Source organism: Plasmopara halstedii, assembly GCF_900000015.1.
Source record: "Plasmopara halstedii genome assembly, contig: Scaffold_218, whole genome shotgun sequence".
Lineage (NCBI taxonomy): Eukaryota > Oomycota > Peronosporomycetes > Peronosporales > Peronosporaceae > Plasmopara > Plasmopara halstedii.
This window is the reverse complement of record NW_020187139.1, coordinates 336,150-348,136: the sequence shown is the minus strand read 5'-3', so window position 1 is coordinate 348,136 and position 11,987 is coordinate 336,150. Positions and strand designations below refer to the sequence as shown.

The 11,987-nt window shown below is 46.7% G+C and overlaps 7 protein-coding genes across 7 annotated transcripts; 1 reads left to right on the top strand and 6 right to left on the bottom strand.

Annotated features, from left to right (window-relative positions):
• Positions 1 to 35: 35 nt before the first annotated feature.
• On the bottom strand, positions 36 to 1,405 carry PHALS_03367 (uncharacterized protein; the record flags this gene model as incomplete). Its single annotated transcript, XM_024721944.1, has 4 exons — positions 36 to 49; positions 123 to 198; positions 251 to 631; positions 683 to 1,405. 4 exons carry the CDS (start codon positions 1,403 to 1,405, stop codon positions 36 to 38), a joined length of 1,194 nt encoding a protein of 397 aa, XP_024573070.1.
• Positions 1,406 to 1,535: 130 nt separating this feature from the next.
• On the bottom strand, positions 1,536 to 2,658 carry PHALS_03366 (ubiquitin-conjugating enzyme subfamily protein; the record flags this gene model as incomplete). Its single annotated transcript, XM_024721943.1, has 5 exons — positions 1,536 to 1,682; positions 1,744 to 1,912; positions 1,981 to 2,202; positions 2,274 to 2,540; positions 2,630 to 2,658. 5 exons carry the CDS (start codon positions 2,656 to 2,658, stop codon positions 1,536 to 1,538), a joined length of 834 nt encoding a protein of 277 aa, XP_024573069.1.
• Positions 2,659 to 2,720: 62 nt separating this feature from the next.
• PHALS_03365 (protein xap5 circadian timekeeper-like) lies at positions 2,721 to 4,161 on the top strand (the record flags this gene model as incomplete). Its single annotated transcript, XM_024721942.1, has 8 exons — positions 2,721 to 2,933; positions 2,994 to 3,091; positions 3,160 to 3,413; positions 3,467 to 3,528; positions 3,594 to 3,725; positions 3,789 to 3,908; positions 3,964 to 4,041; positions 4,114 to 4,161. The coding sequence occupies 8 exons, from the start codon at positions 2,721 to 2,723 to the stop codon at positions 4,159 to 4,161; spliced, it is 1,005 nt and encodes a 334-aa protein (XP_024573068.1).
• A 227-nt stretch (positions 4,162 to 4,388) lies between these two features.
• Positions 4,389 to 6,116, bottom strand: PHALS_03364 (Uncharacterized conserved protein, contains WD40 repeats; the record flags this gene model as incomplete). Its single annotated transcript, XM_024721941.1, has 10 exons — positions 4,389 to 4,492; positions 4,555 to 4,676; positions 4,755 to 5,000; positions 5,062 to 5,165; positions 5,217 to 5,401; positions 5,467 to 5,510; positions 5,580 to 5,668; positions 5,736 to 5,836; positions 5,911 to 5,985; positions 6,047 to 6,116. The coding sequence occupies 10 exons, from the start codon at positions 6,114 to 6,116 to the stop codon at positions 4,389 to 4,391; spliced, it is 1,140 nt and encodes a 379-aa protein (XP_024573067.1).
• Positions 6,117 to 6,339: 223 nt separating this feature from the next.
• On the bottom strand, positions 6,340 to 10,023 carry PHALS_03363 (Uncharacterized conserved protein; the record flags this gene model as incomplete). The annotated part of the gene is made up of 1 exon (XM_024721940.1): positions 6,340 to 10,023. One exon carries the CDS (start codon positions 10,021 to 10,023, stop codon positions 6,340 to 6,342), a length of 3,684 nt encoding a protein of 1,227 aa, XP_024573066.1.
• PHALS_14924 (uncharacterized protein) lies at positions 10,024 to 11,104 on the bottom strand. Its single transcript, XM_036407296.1, has one exon. The coding sequence runs from the start codon at positions 11,082 to 11,084 to the stop codon at positions 10,893 to 10,895; it is 192 nt and encodes a 63-aa protein (XP_036263010.1). The 5' UTR covers positions 11,085 to 11,104; the 3' UTR covers positions 10,024 to 10,892.
• Positions 11,105 to 11,722: 618 nt separating this feature from the next.
• Positions 11,723 to 11,960, bottom strand: PHALS_03362 (uncharacterized protein; the record flags this gene model as incomplete). The annotated part of the gene is made up of 2 exons (XM_024721938.1): positions 11,723 to 11,732; positions 11,803 to 11,960. 2 exons carry the CDS (start codon positions 11,958 to 11,960, stop codon positions 11,723 to 11,725), a joined length of 168 nt encoding a protein of 55 aa, XP_024573064.1.
• Positions 11,961 to 11,987: the final 27 nt, after the last annotated feature.

Here is an 11,987-nt window from a genome sequence, read left to right as displayed (position 1 = left end):
ATGGACATATAGTGAAAACTAGGAGAGTAGCATGTCTACTTTCCTATTTCTATTAAATCATCAGATGAGAGGGTGGCATCGCTCGATTACACCGCAATCTCCGCTGTTCATGATCAACATACCGATCGCGAGAGAAATAAGCCCCATTAATACTGAAAAAGAAACGAAACATAAGAATCTTCGTTGTGACTTGCGGCCCTGCTCAGGAACACATTCAGTACATGAAAAAAAAAGTAACCAATACACATACCACAAGTCGGGGCTGTGTCATGGGAGTCTGAAGTTGATTAACCCTTTTGTCCAGCAATTGGTAGCGCTGCGACATATTCTTAACAGCCTCTTGCATTTCCTGCTGGAGCTTCTTTACCGTGTCAGCCATTAGCTCCGCACGCTCATCACGCATTTTTTCATTCGCGACAACACTAATTAAATCCGCCTTTATCTGCGAAATCTCAATGGCGCGATCCTGTTCTTGAAGCTCCGCATCATACTTGCGACGTTTACTATCTGCCTCAAGTTCACTCAGTTGTTCACGTTGAACTCGCAGTTCATCTAGCATGTCTTCATGCAAAGTAGCCACATCTTCGTTATTGTGCAATTGTCCTGACTGCAGCAGCTTTCCCTGTACAATCTGAGAGAGTTGATGATTCAAGTTTTCGAGTGATGGAAAGATACCGCTTGCCTGCTGATCAAAAGTTGATTGATTTCTGAGGAGTTCATCCTTTTGTTGCACAAGTTGAACAATAGTTTCTTCCATCTGCCGCACATATGTTTGTAAATCCTCTGGCGTCCTAGTTCCTCTATATTTTCGGGCAAGTTCATGATCCACTAAAGGAGTAAGCCGTGCCTTACTTTTGGTATTTGTTGGAGGGGGTAAAACAGCTTCATCTTCGTCGTCGTCCGTGACATTGTCAAAGCTTAGCGCCTGTTGCACGTAATCCGTAGAAAAAGCCCTCAAGTCCTTAGCCATCGTTTGACGCGGCAAAAGCTTGGCTCCAACTCGATTTGTGGGGCTTATTTTATCACAACCTTGAGCTGATGCTTCATTATCGGTGGATGGCCATGTGAGTTGCTCATCCGACAGTTCTGCCATACGCATGCGATCCGAGCGCACAGTGTCTTCCGAGCACGGATGTTGTATAGGACGCTTTCCTGTTGAGCTGTGCAGCGTATGCAATGTTTTGCAGCCAACATCATTCGGTGGCAATCGCTTGGCGTCTTGCTGTACATGAGAACTGCGACTTCGAGTTCGTGAGGCGGGACCATCACTCTCGCGAAACAAGCGGTCTCGATCGTCTTTGGCTATGATCTGGCGAAGCTCTGAAAGCTCTGAGCGCGCTTTTAATATGCGCTCGTTCAGCCGCGCGTCGTCTTCCTCGGCATGACTCGACTCTGCTGCGGGCATCCTTTCAGAGATCAAGTTTCCTTTTTTAATTTACTATTTTCAACGCTTAATGATAATTAACAAAATTGCCATTTGTCACAGTTTCAGTATTTATATGAAATATTATGTGCAATGCTTGTTCAATTAATGCTCAGACATCTGGCATTGGTTCGTCTGCCGCGGTAGCCGCAGTGGCGTGGCCGGCAGAACTTTCCGCTACTGCAGCTGTCACAATGGAGAGCGACCGAGATGCAGGTGGAGTAGCCATTTTCTCTTCAAGTGTTTGTGGCACTGCAGGCTGCGACGCCAGAAAAAGTTACATGTCGTACACATCACGATATGTTCATATCGAGACTTACTAGGGATGCATCCAGCTGCGCGAAGAGCTCCTGCCGGAGATTGTCATGAGCAGGGTTGTGCTTTGTAAAACGAATTGTAGAACCTTGCTCGTTATTATACACGTTGGTGAGGGACTCGTCAACACATTCTTCCACCTTATTAACATAATTTTCGGGATCATGCCTAAACCTGCGCATACAAGACCACATGAGCAATCCTCAATTTTCATCACTTCATAAATCTGTACGTCAACGTACATATCTAGGGCGACACCGTTTGCAACCTGGAGAATATCGGGAAAGTCTTTCATGTAAAAAATTCCCTTGAGGTAGGTCAGTACTGCTACCATATAGTGCAGTTCTGGATCCCACTCCAAAAACTTAGGCTTTAAATCTAGCTCCTTTGTGTCTTCGTACACATATGGATGAAAGATATTGGTGTTAAATACAATACGCGGATATGTGCCTGGTCCATTGTAGCTGCAACAGCAATACCACAGCGTCAGGCGAACCAGCAATAACTGATTGAATAGCAAATTTTCTTGCAGTACCTTTCGGGCAAGAAGATAGTAAACTTGAAAATGCCGTTGCGATAAAGTCCGGCGTGGATAAAGATGGCTCCATACCAGATGCGCGAGTGGTCAAAGCTCGGCAGCACGTAAATACCGCTGGGTACATGCTGACGAAGATGCTTGTACTCGATCATGAGACCATAGTCCTTCATTGTCTGCGAGCGATACTTTTGCAGAGACGACATTGGGCCGTCGTCATTGCTCTGATCGCCGGGACTTTGCGCATCATCTACCGACTGCTGCGAGCTGATAGTAGTCATATAAAAGGGATATAAGATAGAGCGCAAATATTTAAAGTGACGCGGCAAAGCGCCTTGAGAGGAGAGAATACGTACGCATCCGAAGTCTTTAGTCTCCGTAGCATTGCGATATTTATTTTTGTAGTCTCTGTCGCATTCGTACTTAGTACAGTGAAACTGCGACGCTATGACAGGCATCAAGCGCTATGGATCATCGGGTGCGCACACGGTGGAAGGCAACGCAGCCGGATCAAGGGCTGCGCACTTGACCAAACAGCGCGAGGAACAGCAAAAGGAATACGAAGCAAAAGTCCAAAACATTGAGAAGACCAATCGTCGTGGGACGCTAATTGATGCCAATTTTCAATCGCATCAAGACGACGACGAGAGCGAATTCAAGGCAAGACGTGTTGCTTTTTTTTCTACTGTGAAACTGAGCACCCATCGTATGTTATCGTAGCGCCAGACGGTAGGACTAGTGACGGCGGAAGAGTTTAGAAAGAAGCGCGAGGATCTGCAAAACCGCAAAAGCTCAAATGTAGATAATGACGATGTGCGGTGCGTATTGTAGCGAAGTTGGCAGATGAAATATTGTAGCTTTGAAAATTTAGTTGATGGCACAATAGTTTTGGCGAACAGCAAAAAGAGGCAAAGAAGAAGAAGAGACGAAAAACCAAGGTGATGGGGCCGCTCTCATTTGATCTTGATGACGACAAAGACGAACATGATACATCAGTGACGCCTAAGCGAGTTAAAAAGAGCATTAAAAATCCAAACGTTGAGACGGATTTTTTGCCGGATAAGGAACGCGAAAAGGAAGAGGCGCGTGAGCGAGAAAAACTTCGGGCAGAGTGGGAAGAAGAGCAAGAGCGCATTAGAAGTACGTGAGTTTCTTTCTTCGTTGCCAACACTCATATTAGTGATGCGATGCAGACGAGAGTGTTGCGGTGACCTACAGTTACTGGGATGGCTCAGGTCACCGTCGGGAGATCACAGTTAGTTTGAAAACACCGTGTTATTGATTTATCGGTGTGCTTACCAAACCAAAATATCTTAAAAGGTTCCGAAAAAAACAACAATTGGCAAATACCTTGAGCTTGTCAAGCAGCAGCTAGTGCCAGAGTTTGCCGAGTTGCGCAGTGTCAGTGCAGAGAAGCTGATCTACGTTAAAGAGGACTTAATTATTCCTCATGTAAGCGAAGATTGTGATGTTAAAAGCTGCGATGCTCGTCTAAGCTAATCTCTGTTTGCTTAGCACTACTCTTTTTACGATTTGATCGTAACCAAAGCGCGAGGAAAAAGTGGACCACTGTTCCATTTTGACGTGCACGACGATGTGCGCCTCGTCCAGGACCGGCGCATCCAAAAAGACGAGGTTTGTATTTTGGGGCACGCTTGTTCATTCAAATGTTGTTTATCATGTTTTGTAGTCGCACCCAGGTAAAGTTGTCGATCGGTATTGGTACGAGAAAAACAAGCACATCTTTCCTGCCAGTCGATGGGAAGTGGTAAGTGTTTCTGCTACCAATGCTGAAGGCATTAAGGCCGTTTGACAAGGCTGGATGAATTTTTGTTCACAGTATGATCCGAGTGTAGTTCGCGAGAAGTACACAATCCATGGTGATTGAGACAACAGTACAATCATTTTCTTTGCTGCTTTCGGTGCATTCAATGACGATTAGAACTTTTGCGTTTAGTACGTTACGAATAAACGCCAAAAGCATACTTGACAACCTGAAAAGTATAATTAACTAAAGCGAATCATGATTACGGTTGATACAAGAGCTGCGTAGGTAGTCTCGTGCTATTTGTTCATGGCCGATTAAGAGAATTTTGATATCCATTACAAAAAGGTCTATTCGTCTTCGTCGGACTGAATAAATTTGGAATAAGACGTGTTTTGGCATTCGCCATTGGCATCAAATACAGCTTTGTAGAATGACCCATCTGCTCCCACGACTGAAAAGTGCGAACAAACAAGTTATACAGTTGATATCAGCTTGGATGTCTATTGCACTTACCAACAATAGTATTCTTTTCCATTCCGAAAGCGCAAATTGTTCGAGTCTCGGGCACACGAAACTGTGCGAAACTCCACTCTGAGCTGAAGTATTTAGGAAGCAGTCCTCGCATGAATGACAAGCTAGAAGTAAATAATTAAACGCAGAGCACAGATTAATGCCCACATCAAATTCATATTCAATCGGCAGCCCAACAGTACCTGGACTTGGAATTCTCAGTACCATCTTCCTCTCCGTTGCGAGGAGCACTTCCAGCTGCAAAATGGGACGGCATGGTGTGCGACGGAACGTTTCCCATTGAGTTAAGCTCGGAAGAGAAACTTTGACCAGAACCTTCCGCAGTCAGCGAGAAGACGTGCACTGTACCCTTGTCACTTGAGCATGCAAGCAATGGTGCAGTCGGACTAAAACAGATGCTGTAAATCTCGGCACGATCCGCTCCACGACTATAAAAACGAGGGACATCAGCAATAGAGATAGAAGGAGTCTTGCACGTGCTACACTTACCGCAATTCCTGTGTGATTTGACCACTTTGGGTGTCGAAGATACGAATAAGCGTTCCCTTGTCCGATGCCGTTGCTAGACGTGTGCCATCTAGATTCAAACAAATCTGAAAGCAGAATGTTATTTTTAGGTGCTTCGGAATTTCGAAATTACGCACCTGTGACAACTCAGCTTCGTGGGCTGTAATAAGTGTGGTCTTTCGTAGATCATATAGCTCAATACGAACAGTACCGCGCGTGACACCAGGACAGGCCAAAACCGTGTTGGACGGATTCGGGCACAACGCGCACAAACCTTTCGGATTCGCAAGTGTTTCGATGTGATCTACAAGCTTCAGGTCCGCTGCAATGTGATTGAAAATCAGGAAAGATAAGTTGATATTAAATACAGCTGTGCAAGTAACGCACAGAAGTTATAGACGTATATTTTGTTTTGCAGCACGACGACCACACTATCATGAAACATTATCGTATCAAACGCAAACAACAAGACCGATCTTTCATATAGCAAGTCAGCGTACCGATCACGTCGTAGCTTGACAGCTTTCACTTCGCTGCGAAAGCTGAGTTCTCCGATATTTCGGCTCTGATGGTCGTCCCAGATCATAACCTAGTGGATCAAAGGGTTACATTTTAAAAGCATTCCAACTTGATCAGAAATTGATGTCATTCGGTACTTTATTAGTAGGATATCTTGGATTGCGTCCTCCACCAACAATGGCTAGAATATTACAGCGAAAAAGCATCTCCACAATGCCAATACCACCATTGGTGAAGTCTACACTTCCATAGATGAATTATTTAGTAAGACCGCCCATAACATATGTCACAGCATTCCTGCACCACACAGACCTCGATGAAATGTCTCTTTGAACGGATCGCAATTAAAAATTTTGAAACCCGTGTCAGTGCCGCACGCGAAGCAGCCTATTTGAGCATGTAAATTGAGCGAAGGTTTTGCAAAAGCGACAAGTTAAACACGCAGCACCGCTGTCCTGGTTAAACCCAACAAACAAGAGTTCGTTTTGTTGCTCGCGGCTAAGTTTCATAGCTGACATGGCGATCAAAGAAGATTAACGAAGTGTGTGGGGGAGAACGATCGTCCACTGCCGGCTGCAGCGCGTTTGAGATTTTCTGTAAGAGAATGTTGCGAAATGAAAAATTGTATTTTCACGCTTCTAATATAATTAATTCGCCCAAAAAGCCATTTATTTAAATTTACCAATATATTGTATTTGACAGGTAGCTTCTGGAAAACACCTACAATACTACAGGCGAAATTTATTTTTTGCCCCGCCTCTTGCCTACACTGCCGCCATAACGCGTCACAGCCTCCCGCTTGTTGCGCTTGGCCATGAGTTTGGGGTCCAGCGGAATATAAGCATAAGGCTCAAGCTTGCCCTTCTTCTTTATATCACCACCTGCCTTCTTTGCACGGTATTCTCGACCATTTGAGCCGTCCTCGTCCCTTTTCCGCTTTGTTCGGCCACCCTTGACGTTTTTACCATTTGGGTGAAGTCCCATGCGCTGAAGCTGAGATACAACATCCTGCTTTATCTTGTTTTCATCATCACTTCCGCTGAATCCATCCATGTTGTCGTCTTCTCCAGGAATGATCAAACGTCCATCTTTGCTCGTCTGAAAATCTTCAAAACTCTCATCATCAAGTCCGCCTCTTTGTGCCGAAATGACATTTTTTACTGCAGCGTTATCATCTAGAAAATCCACTATATCGTCTTCGTCCTCACGGATGACCTTTCCGCCTTTGTGCTTCTTGTGAAGATCCCTTTTACGTTTAAACACTTGCATTACCGCGGTTTCAACATCGTTTTCATCGTCCAAGTCAGCCATAAACTCCCCGAAACTATCGTGGTTCTTCTTAGCGGCACGGCGCTCTGCAGCCTTGACCGAGAGCTCCGACTTCTTCTTGTCATCGCGTTCCTTGGTCTTCTTGATATGACGGATCAGAGCGCGATCCTCCACAGGCATCAAAGCGGCAACGTGTTCGTAGCCAAACTTGCGACAGAGCTTTATCAGAATAATGCGAGTTTTTGCACGAAACCGGTTCTTGCTCTCGCCGATCCAGATCAGTAGACCATTGATAATATCAGGAAGGAATTGTTCAAGTTGGTCTTTTGGTAACACAGCAATTCCCAGCTTCATGAAGCCAATAACACTTTTAATCACTTCACGAGCCTTTTCGTGAAGCAACATGAGCACAGTTTTCAGTAAAGCCGGCATAGCTTGGGCTATGGCTGCATCCTCACGACCAAATTCAAATACCAATCGGCTAAGGCAAATCACAGCAGCGCTACGCATGTGAGGTGTGCGAGCAGCCAGACCGCCTAAAACCATTTGAATATACTCCATGATTCCGTTCTGTGGGTCACGCGCACGCAGCATCGTGGCCATGGCCACTAAAAGCTCAAAAGCAGCCTCACGAGTCTTTCCGTTAGCTTCCTTTGCACAAAGCATAATCTCTCCAACAAGATTTGGAACCAGCTCTTTCTCAGCCAATGTATCAGCGGCAGGCTGAGTCTGCAATGCGCGGATCAAGTGAGCAAGTACCCGCAAGCGCATCTTCTTAGCAGGCACCGAGCATGTAAGCAGTGACTCGCAAATTGCACGCGTCATGTCCTGAAGTTGAACCTCCTCGGACAGGAACTTTGGGTGGGAGTCGCAAATAGCTACTAACGCAGCGTACGAACGCTTCTGCATAGAAGCATCGGAATCATCTAGTAAGTACGGCTTGATTACACGGTATAAGAGCGCCACGTTGGCGTCGTCGACATGAGCCAAGAGAGCTAACGCAAGAGCCATTTGCGCATGTGAAACTTGTCGAAGCTTATTTGAACGCTTCGAATTCATACCAGCACCATCGCCCTCCACCCGCTTGGCTTCAGTTGTCGCCTTCAGCAGCTTCTGCATTACCAATTTGAAAGAAGCGCCGATGAGTTGTGCATCAGCTAGTGCGGAGAAACCCTCAAGTGTATCGAGCAATACTTGAGCTCGATCCGCGTCTTTTTCCGGGTCCAGATCTTCAGCGAAAGAGAGTAGCAGCGGCACATAACGTCCTGAAAATTTGGCCAAAGCAGCACGATCACGCGCCAACTTTGCCTCGTCCAGTCGTCCCGCCTCATCGTTGTCCTCTTCATCTTCGTTTCCATCGTTCTCTACTTCAATATCTTGCGCCTCGCGGTAATAGCGATGTGCAATTGAATTCTGAAGAGCACGTGTGCGTTTCATGAGGACCTGGAGACCCTGGCAGACTGCAAGACGCAGATCCGGGTACCGCTTGTCAGCCATGGCGCTCGCGAGGACCTTGGCAATCTTTTTAAAATGTGTGTCAATATCCACAGCACTGGCACATACACTCGGGAAGAGACTCCATAACTGACTGGTTCGAGTTTGAAAATTTTTAGCCTGTAACGGAGTGATGCTGGTCTCACGTGCACGGGCCTCGCACGCACAGGCCATAGGCAGCACAACATCAGAAAAGAAACTGAGCTCGCTTTTACATTGAGCCGCACGCAACGCGTCACGAAAGACCGGCAAAAGCCACGCCCGTTGTTCACTGACAATCTCGGTCGGATGGTCGATAGGAACAATTTCAAGGAAAGCACGAGGACCCAGGGCCTCTACAGCAGCTCCAGCGGCCAACGCGAACAATTGAGACAGCGCCTGAGCGCTCTTTCCTTTTTGTTGCTGCTGCGGAAGCTGATCGGCCGCCTCGTGAAGCTCGCAGCAAGTTAAAATAATGGGCTCAAACGCTGGACGACATGCTTTACCGTAAAAGCGAAATAGTTCCGCAAGAAGCGGAAAAGTGTGGCCCCATGCACTTTGAAAGTGAAGCGAGGTCAGACTCTGAAGGGAAGCCAGTACGCGTACGACATTTTCGTCTTTAGTCTCAAGCATCTCGGAGTTCAATGTAGCTTTTAGTACACTCAGCAATGAGCGAGTCGCCTGGCCCTGGACACGGTCGTTATCAGTGGCAATATGAGAGCATATAGCACCCACAACACGCGGTAAGAGCTCGTGAGTCGCCTCCCCATTCACAGCAGCTAGACGACGAAGTGCTTCAGAGGGTATACGCACAGCATAAACGGCTATGGAGCCTCCCTGACTATCCAGAGCGCTACTGCTTTGAGCGTCAAGGACAGCTACCACGAGCTTTTGAAGGGTATCCGCAGCTAGCTGTGCCTCTGGGGCTGTACTCAACGCATCGAGGGCCTCATACGTTACAAGACGCAGTGTCTTTGAGCTAGCGTCGAGGAATGGAGCGAGCGTCACAACGAGTGAAGCCACGACTTTACGCTGAAGCAACGGTAGTGCCGATTTAAGAAAGGCAACAAGCAGCACAAGTCTTTGGTCGTCATGACCTCCGACTTTACAACTGGAAAAAACGTTTTCTGCAAAACTGGCAATATGTGTGGAGAGGATGTCGCAGTTCTTGGCACTGTGCAGCTCTAGAATGTCCATAGTCCACTTGTGGCCAGCCTTGCGCACCTTATGTCGTGAATCCATTGCCAGCGTAAAGAGTAGCTGAAAGCTTCTTAGCAGGTCGGGGTGTCCCCATGCAGTAGTTGAAGGCTCTTGAGCAAGCAGAGCCAAGGCCAGACAAGCACTGGCCGAACGCAGCAGTGCAGCGTCGTCACCCGCCTCTTGCAAAACTGTGGTAAGGCATTTGGCCACAGCGGTAAACTTTAATCGAAGCACAGCCTCTGGTACCTCTGGTAATACCATCGAAAGTAGTTGCGTAACCTCCTGGCGATGGGAATCTGATGCGGCGTCTAGTGCCGTCATCAGCGCAGCAAAGTACTCGGTTGGTGAGATAGGAGTCTGACGATCACCACTGGCGCGACGTTCATAAATGACGTCACTTGTAGCACCCAATACCACATTGAGTTTTGCTTTCTGCGGGTGCGCACCTCCTGCGTGCTTGCGCAGTTCTGTGAATGGGTCCATGTCTAGGAACTGTTGACTTATGCCAATTAAAGGCAACTAGAAGAAAATCATTGGCAGCAAGACTCGGATTTTGCCGATGAATCATAGTACCAACAAAGTGTTTATAGTTGTAGCTGCAGAATTTTGTATTCGATTATAGAGGCTTCGTACGCACAGCTTAACTTTCTATTTTTAACCTCAGCTATCTTATGGCTCCTACACTCACGCGAAGAGGCCTGGCAATGGCATAATTGGCAGCAACGATGATGCGGGAATCCCAACGCTATACTCCCCCCGTTCACTCAATCGATCGCTGACGGTCATCACCTTGTTGATTCTAGTGACAGTGGTCAGGTTTTTAAATTATTGGCGAAAAGTGCGCTCTAGAATGTCGCTCACAGCTTAGGAAGCTGCAACACGTAGTCGCTCTCTAGACGTCTCACTAAATGTACATTCGGTAAATGGCGATATATGACGGCTCCTTTCTGCCTCATCCTGATACTGTGGCTCACTGCAGCTGCTGCCTTTCAAAACTAGCTCGCAAAATCTTCGCTAATTAGCTCAACAAAAAGCATGTTTCTGTGCCGAAAACGTTGCAGCTTTATGCCTGCGTCAAATTCGCATCTAAATTAGCAGGGAGTGTCGTCACAGCTTCAATAGGAGACACCCGCAAGGCGAAATTGCATGTATTTACAATATTCTGCGACATCAAACTTCTCAAACCTCTAAGTTACGGTTACAACCTCATCGCAATATCCATCGATATATTCACCCGTACACTTCCACTGTTTTCGAGAATCTCGCGTCGTACGCAATTAGACAACCTCAAAATCTATCAAGACCTCACCCGTACACTTCCACTGCTTTCGAGAATCTCGCGTCGTACGCAATTAGAGAACCTCAAAATCTATCAAGACCTCACGAGTTGATGTTGACATCCGGGCTCCATCCAACTTAGATGGTTCTAATAGTGCTAATTCACGCTGACTACAAACTCTACGAGCTACTAAAGTACCCCGCTGATTCCTGTAGGTGCAGATCAGCCACGTCGGTCGAGCATGCGCGGGGGTCTGGCCCTTCATGACTTTATTATAAGATCAATGAAAAAGTGAGACGACAATTAGTGCTCCCACATATGTGGCAAATGCGAGTACTACTGGCTGCTAGGCAGCTAAGATACCTCTCTGCTCCATGGGTTGGCCAATTTACATTGTTTTTGGCTTGCTTATAGAGTCTTCGCCCCCTGCGCAGCGTCAAAACTTACGGCTCGCGAGCTGTATTTGCACTCGCAGTGACATACAGCTCTTACCTCGAAAAAGATACGCGCGAAGCTGCGATGCGAGTCGTGCGTTTTCCTTGCAGATGATAATTACTGTTTCCACACGAGAGTCTGCTATCGTCTTGGATATTTGGGCTATCAGCTTCAAAGTTAGCCCATTGATTTATGTCCCCACTGAAGTTGGGCTAGAGTCTGTCCGCAAGCGCTAGTTCTGATTCTGGCGGTACGAATACGCAAAAAGTGGTGACTCTGTGACTCATGCTGACTCTGTGACTCATGCTGACTCTTATATCTAAAGTTGGCTGTCATTGAGCGGATGGTGGTGACTCATGGCAGTACCTCATGGCCACTTTTTTGTGAGTACCGGTTTTAATTTTTTGTTATTGATATATACTGGTTTTGCTCGGAAGCTGCTGATTTGTATTGTATGGTGACTCTAATTCATGTGTCACTAAGCCAGAGCAGTACATTTCTGGGCATCTCGCTGACGACTTCAAATCGAAAATCAACCACGACTTCACTGGTTTGTCTGAATCAGCTTCTCGACGAGCGGAAACAAGTTGATCACCATATCGGGCTGAGTGAAGCCTTGGGGAATAGGAGCTTGCCCGACGAGGCCCAACAGACGGCGCGAATTAAAAGTCACATCTGTCGGATTGACGATAGGAATCGGATCCATAGGCGGAAGCGGATTTGCTGGATTATC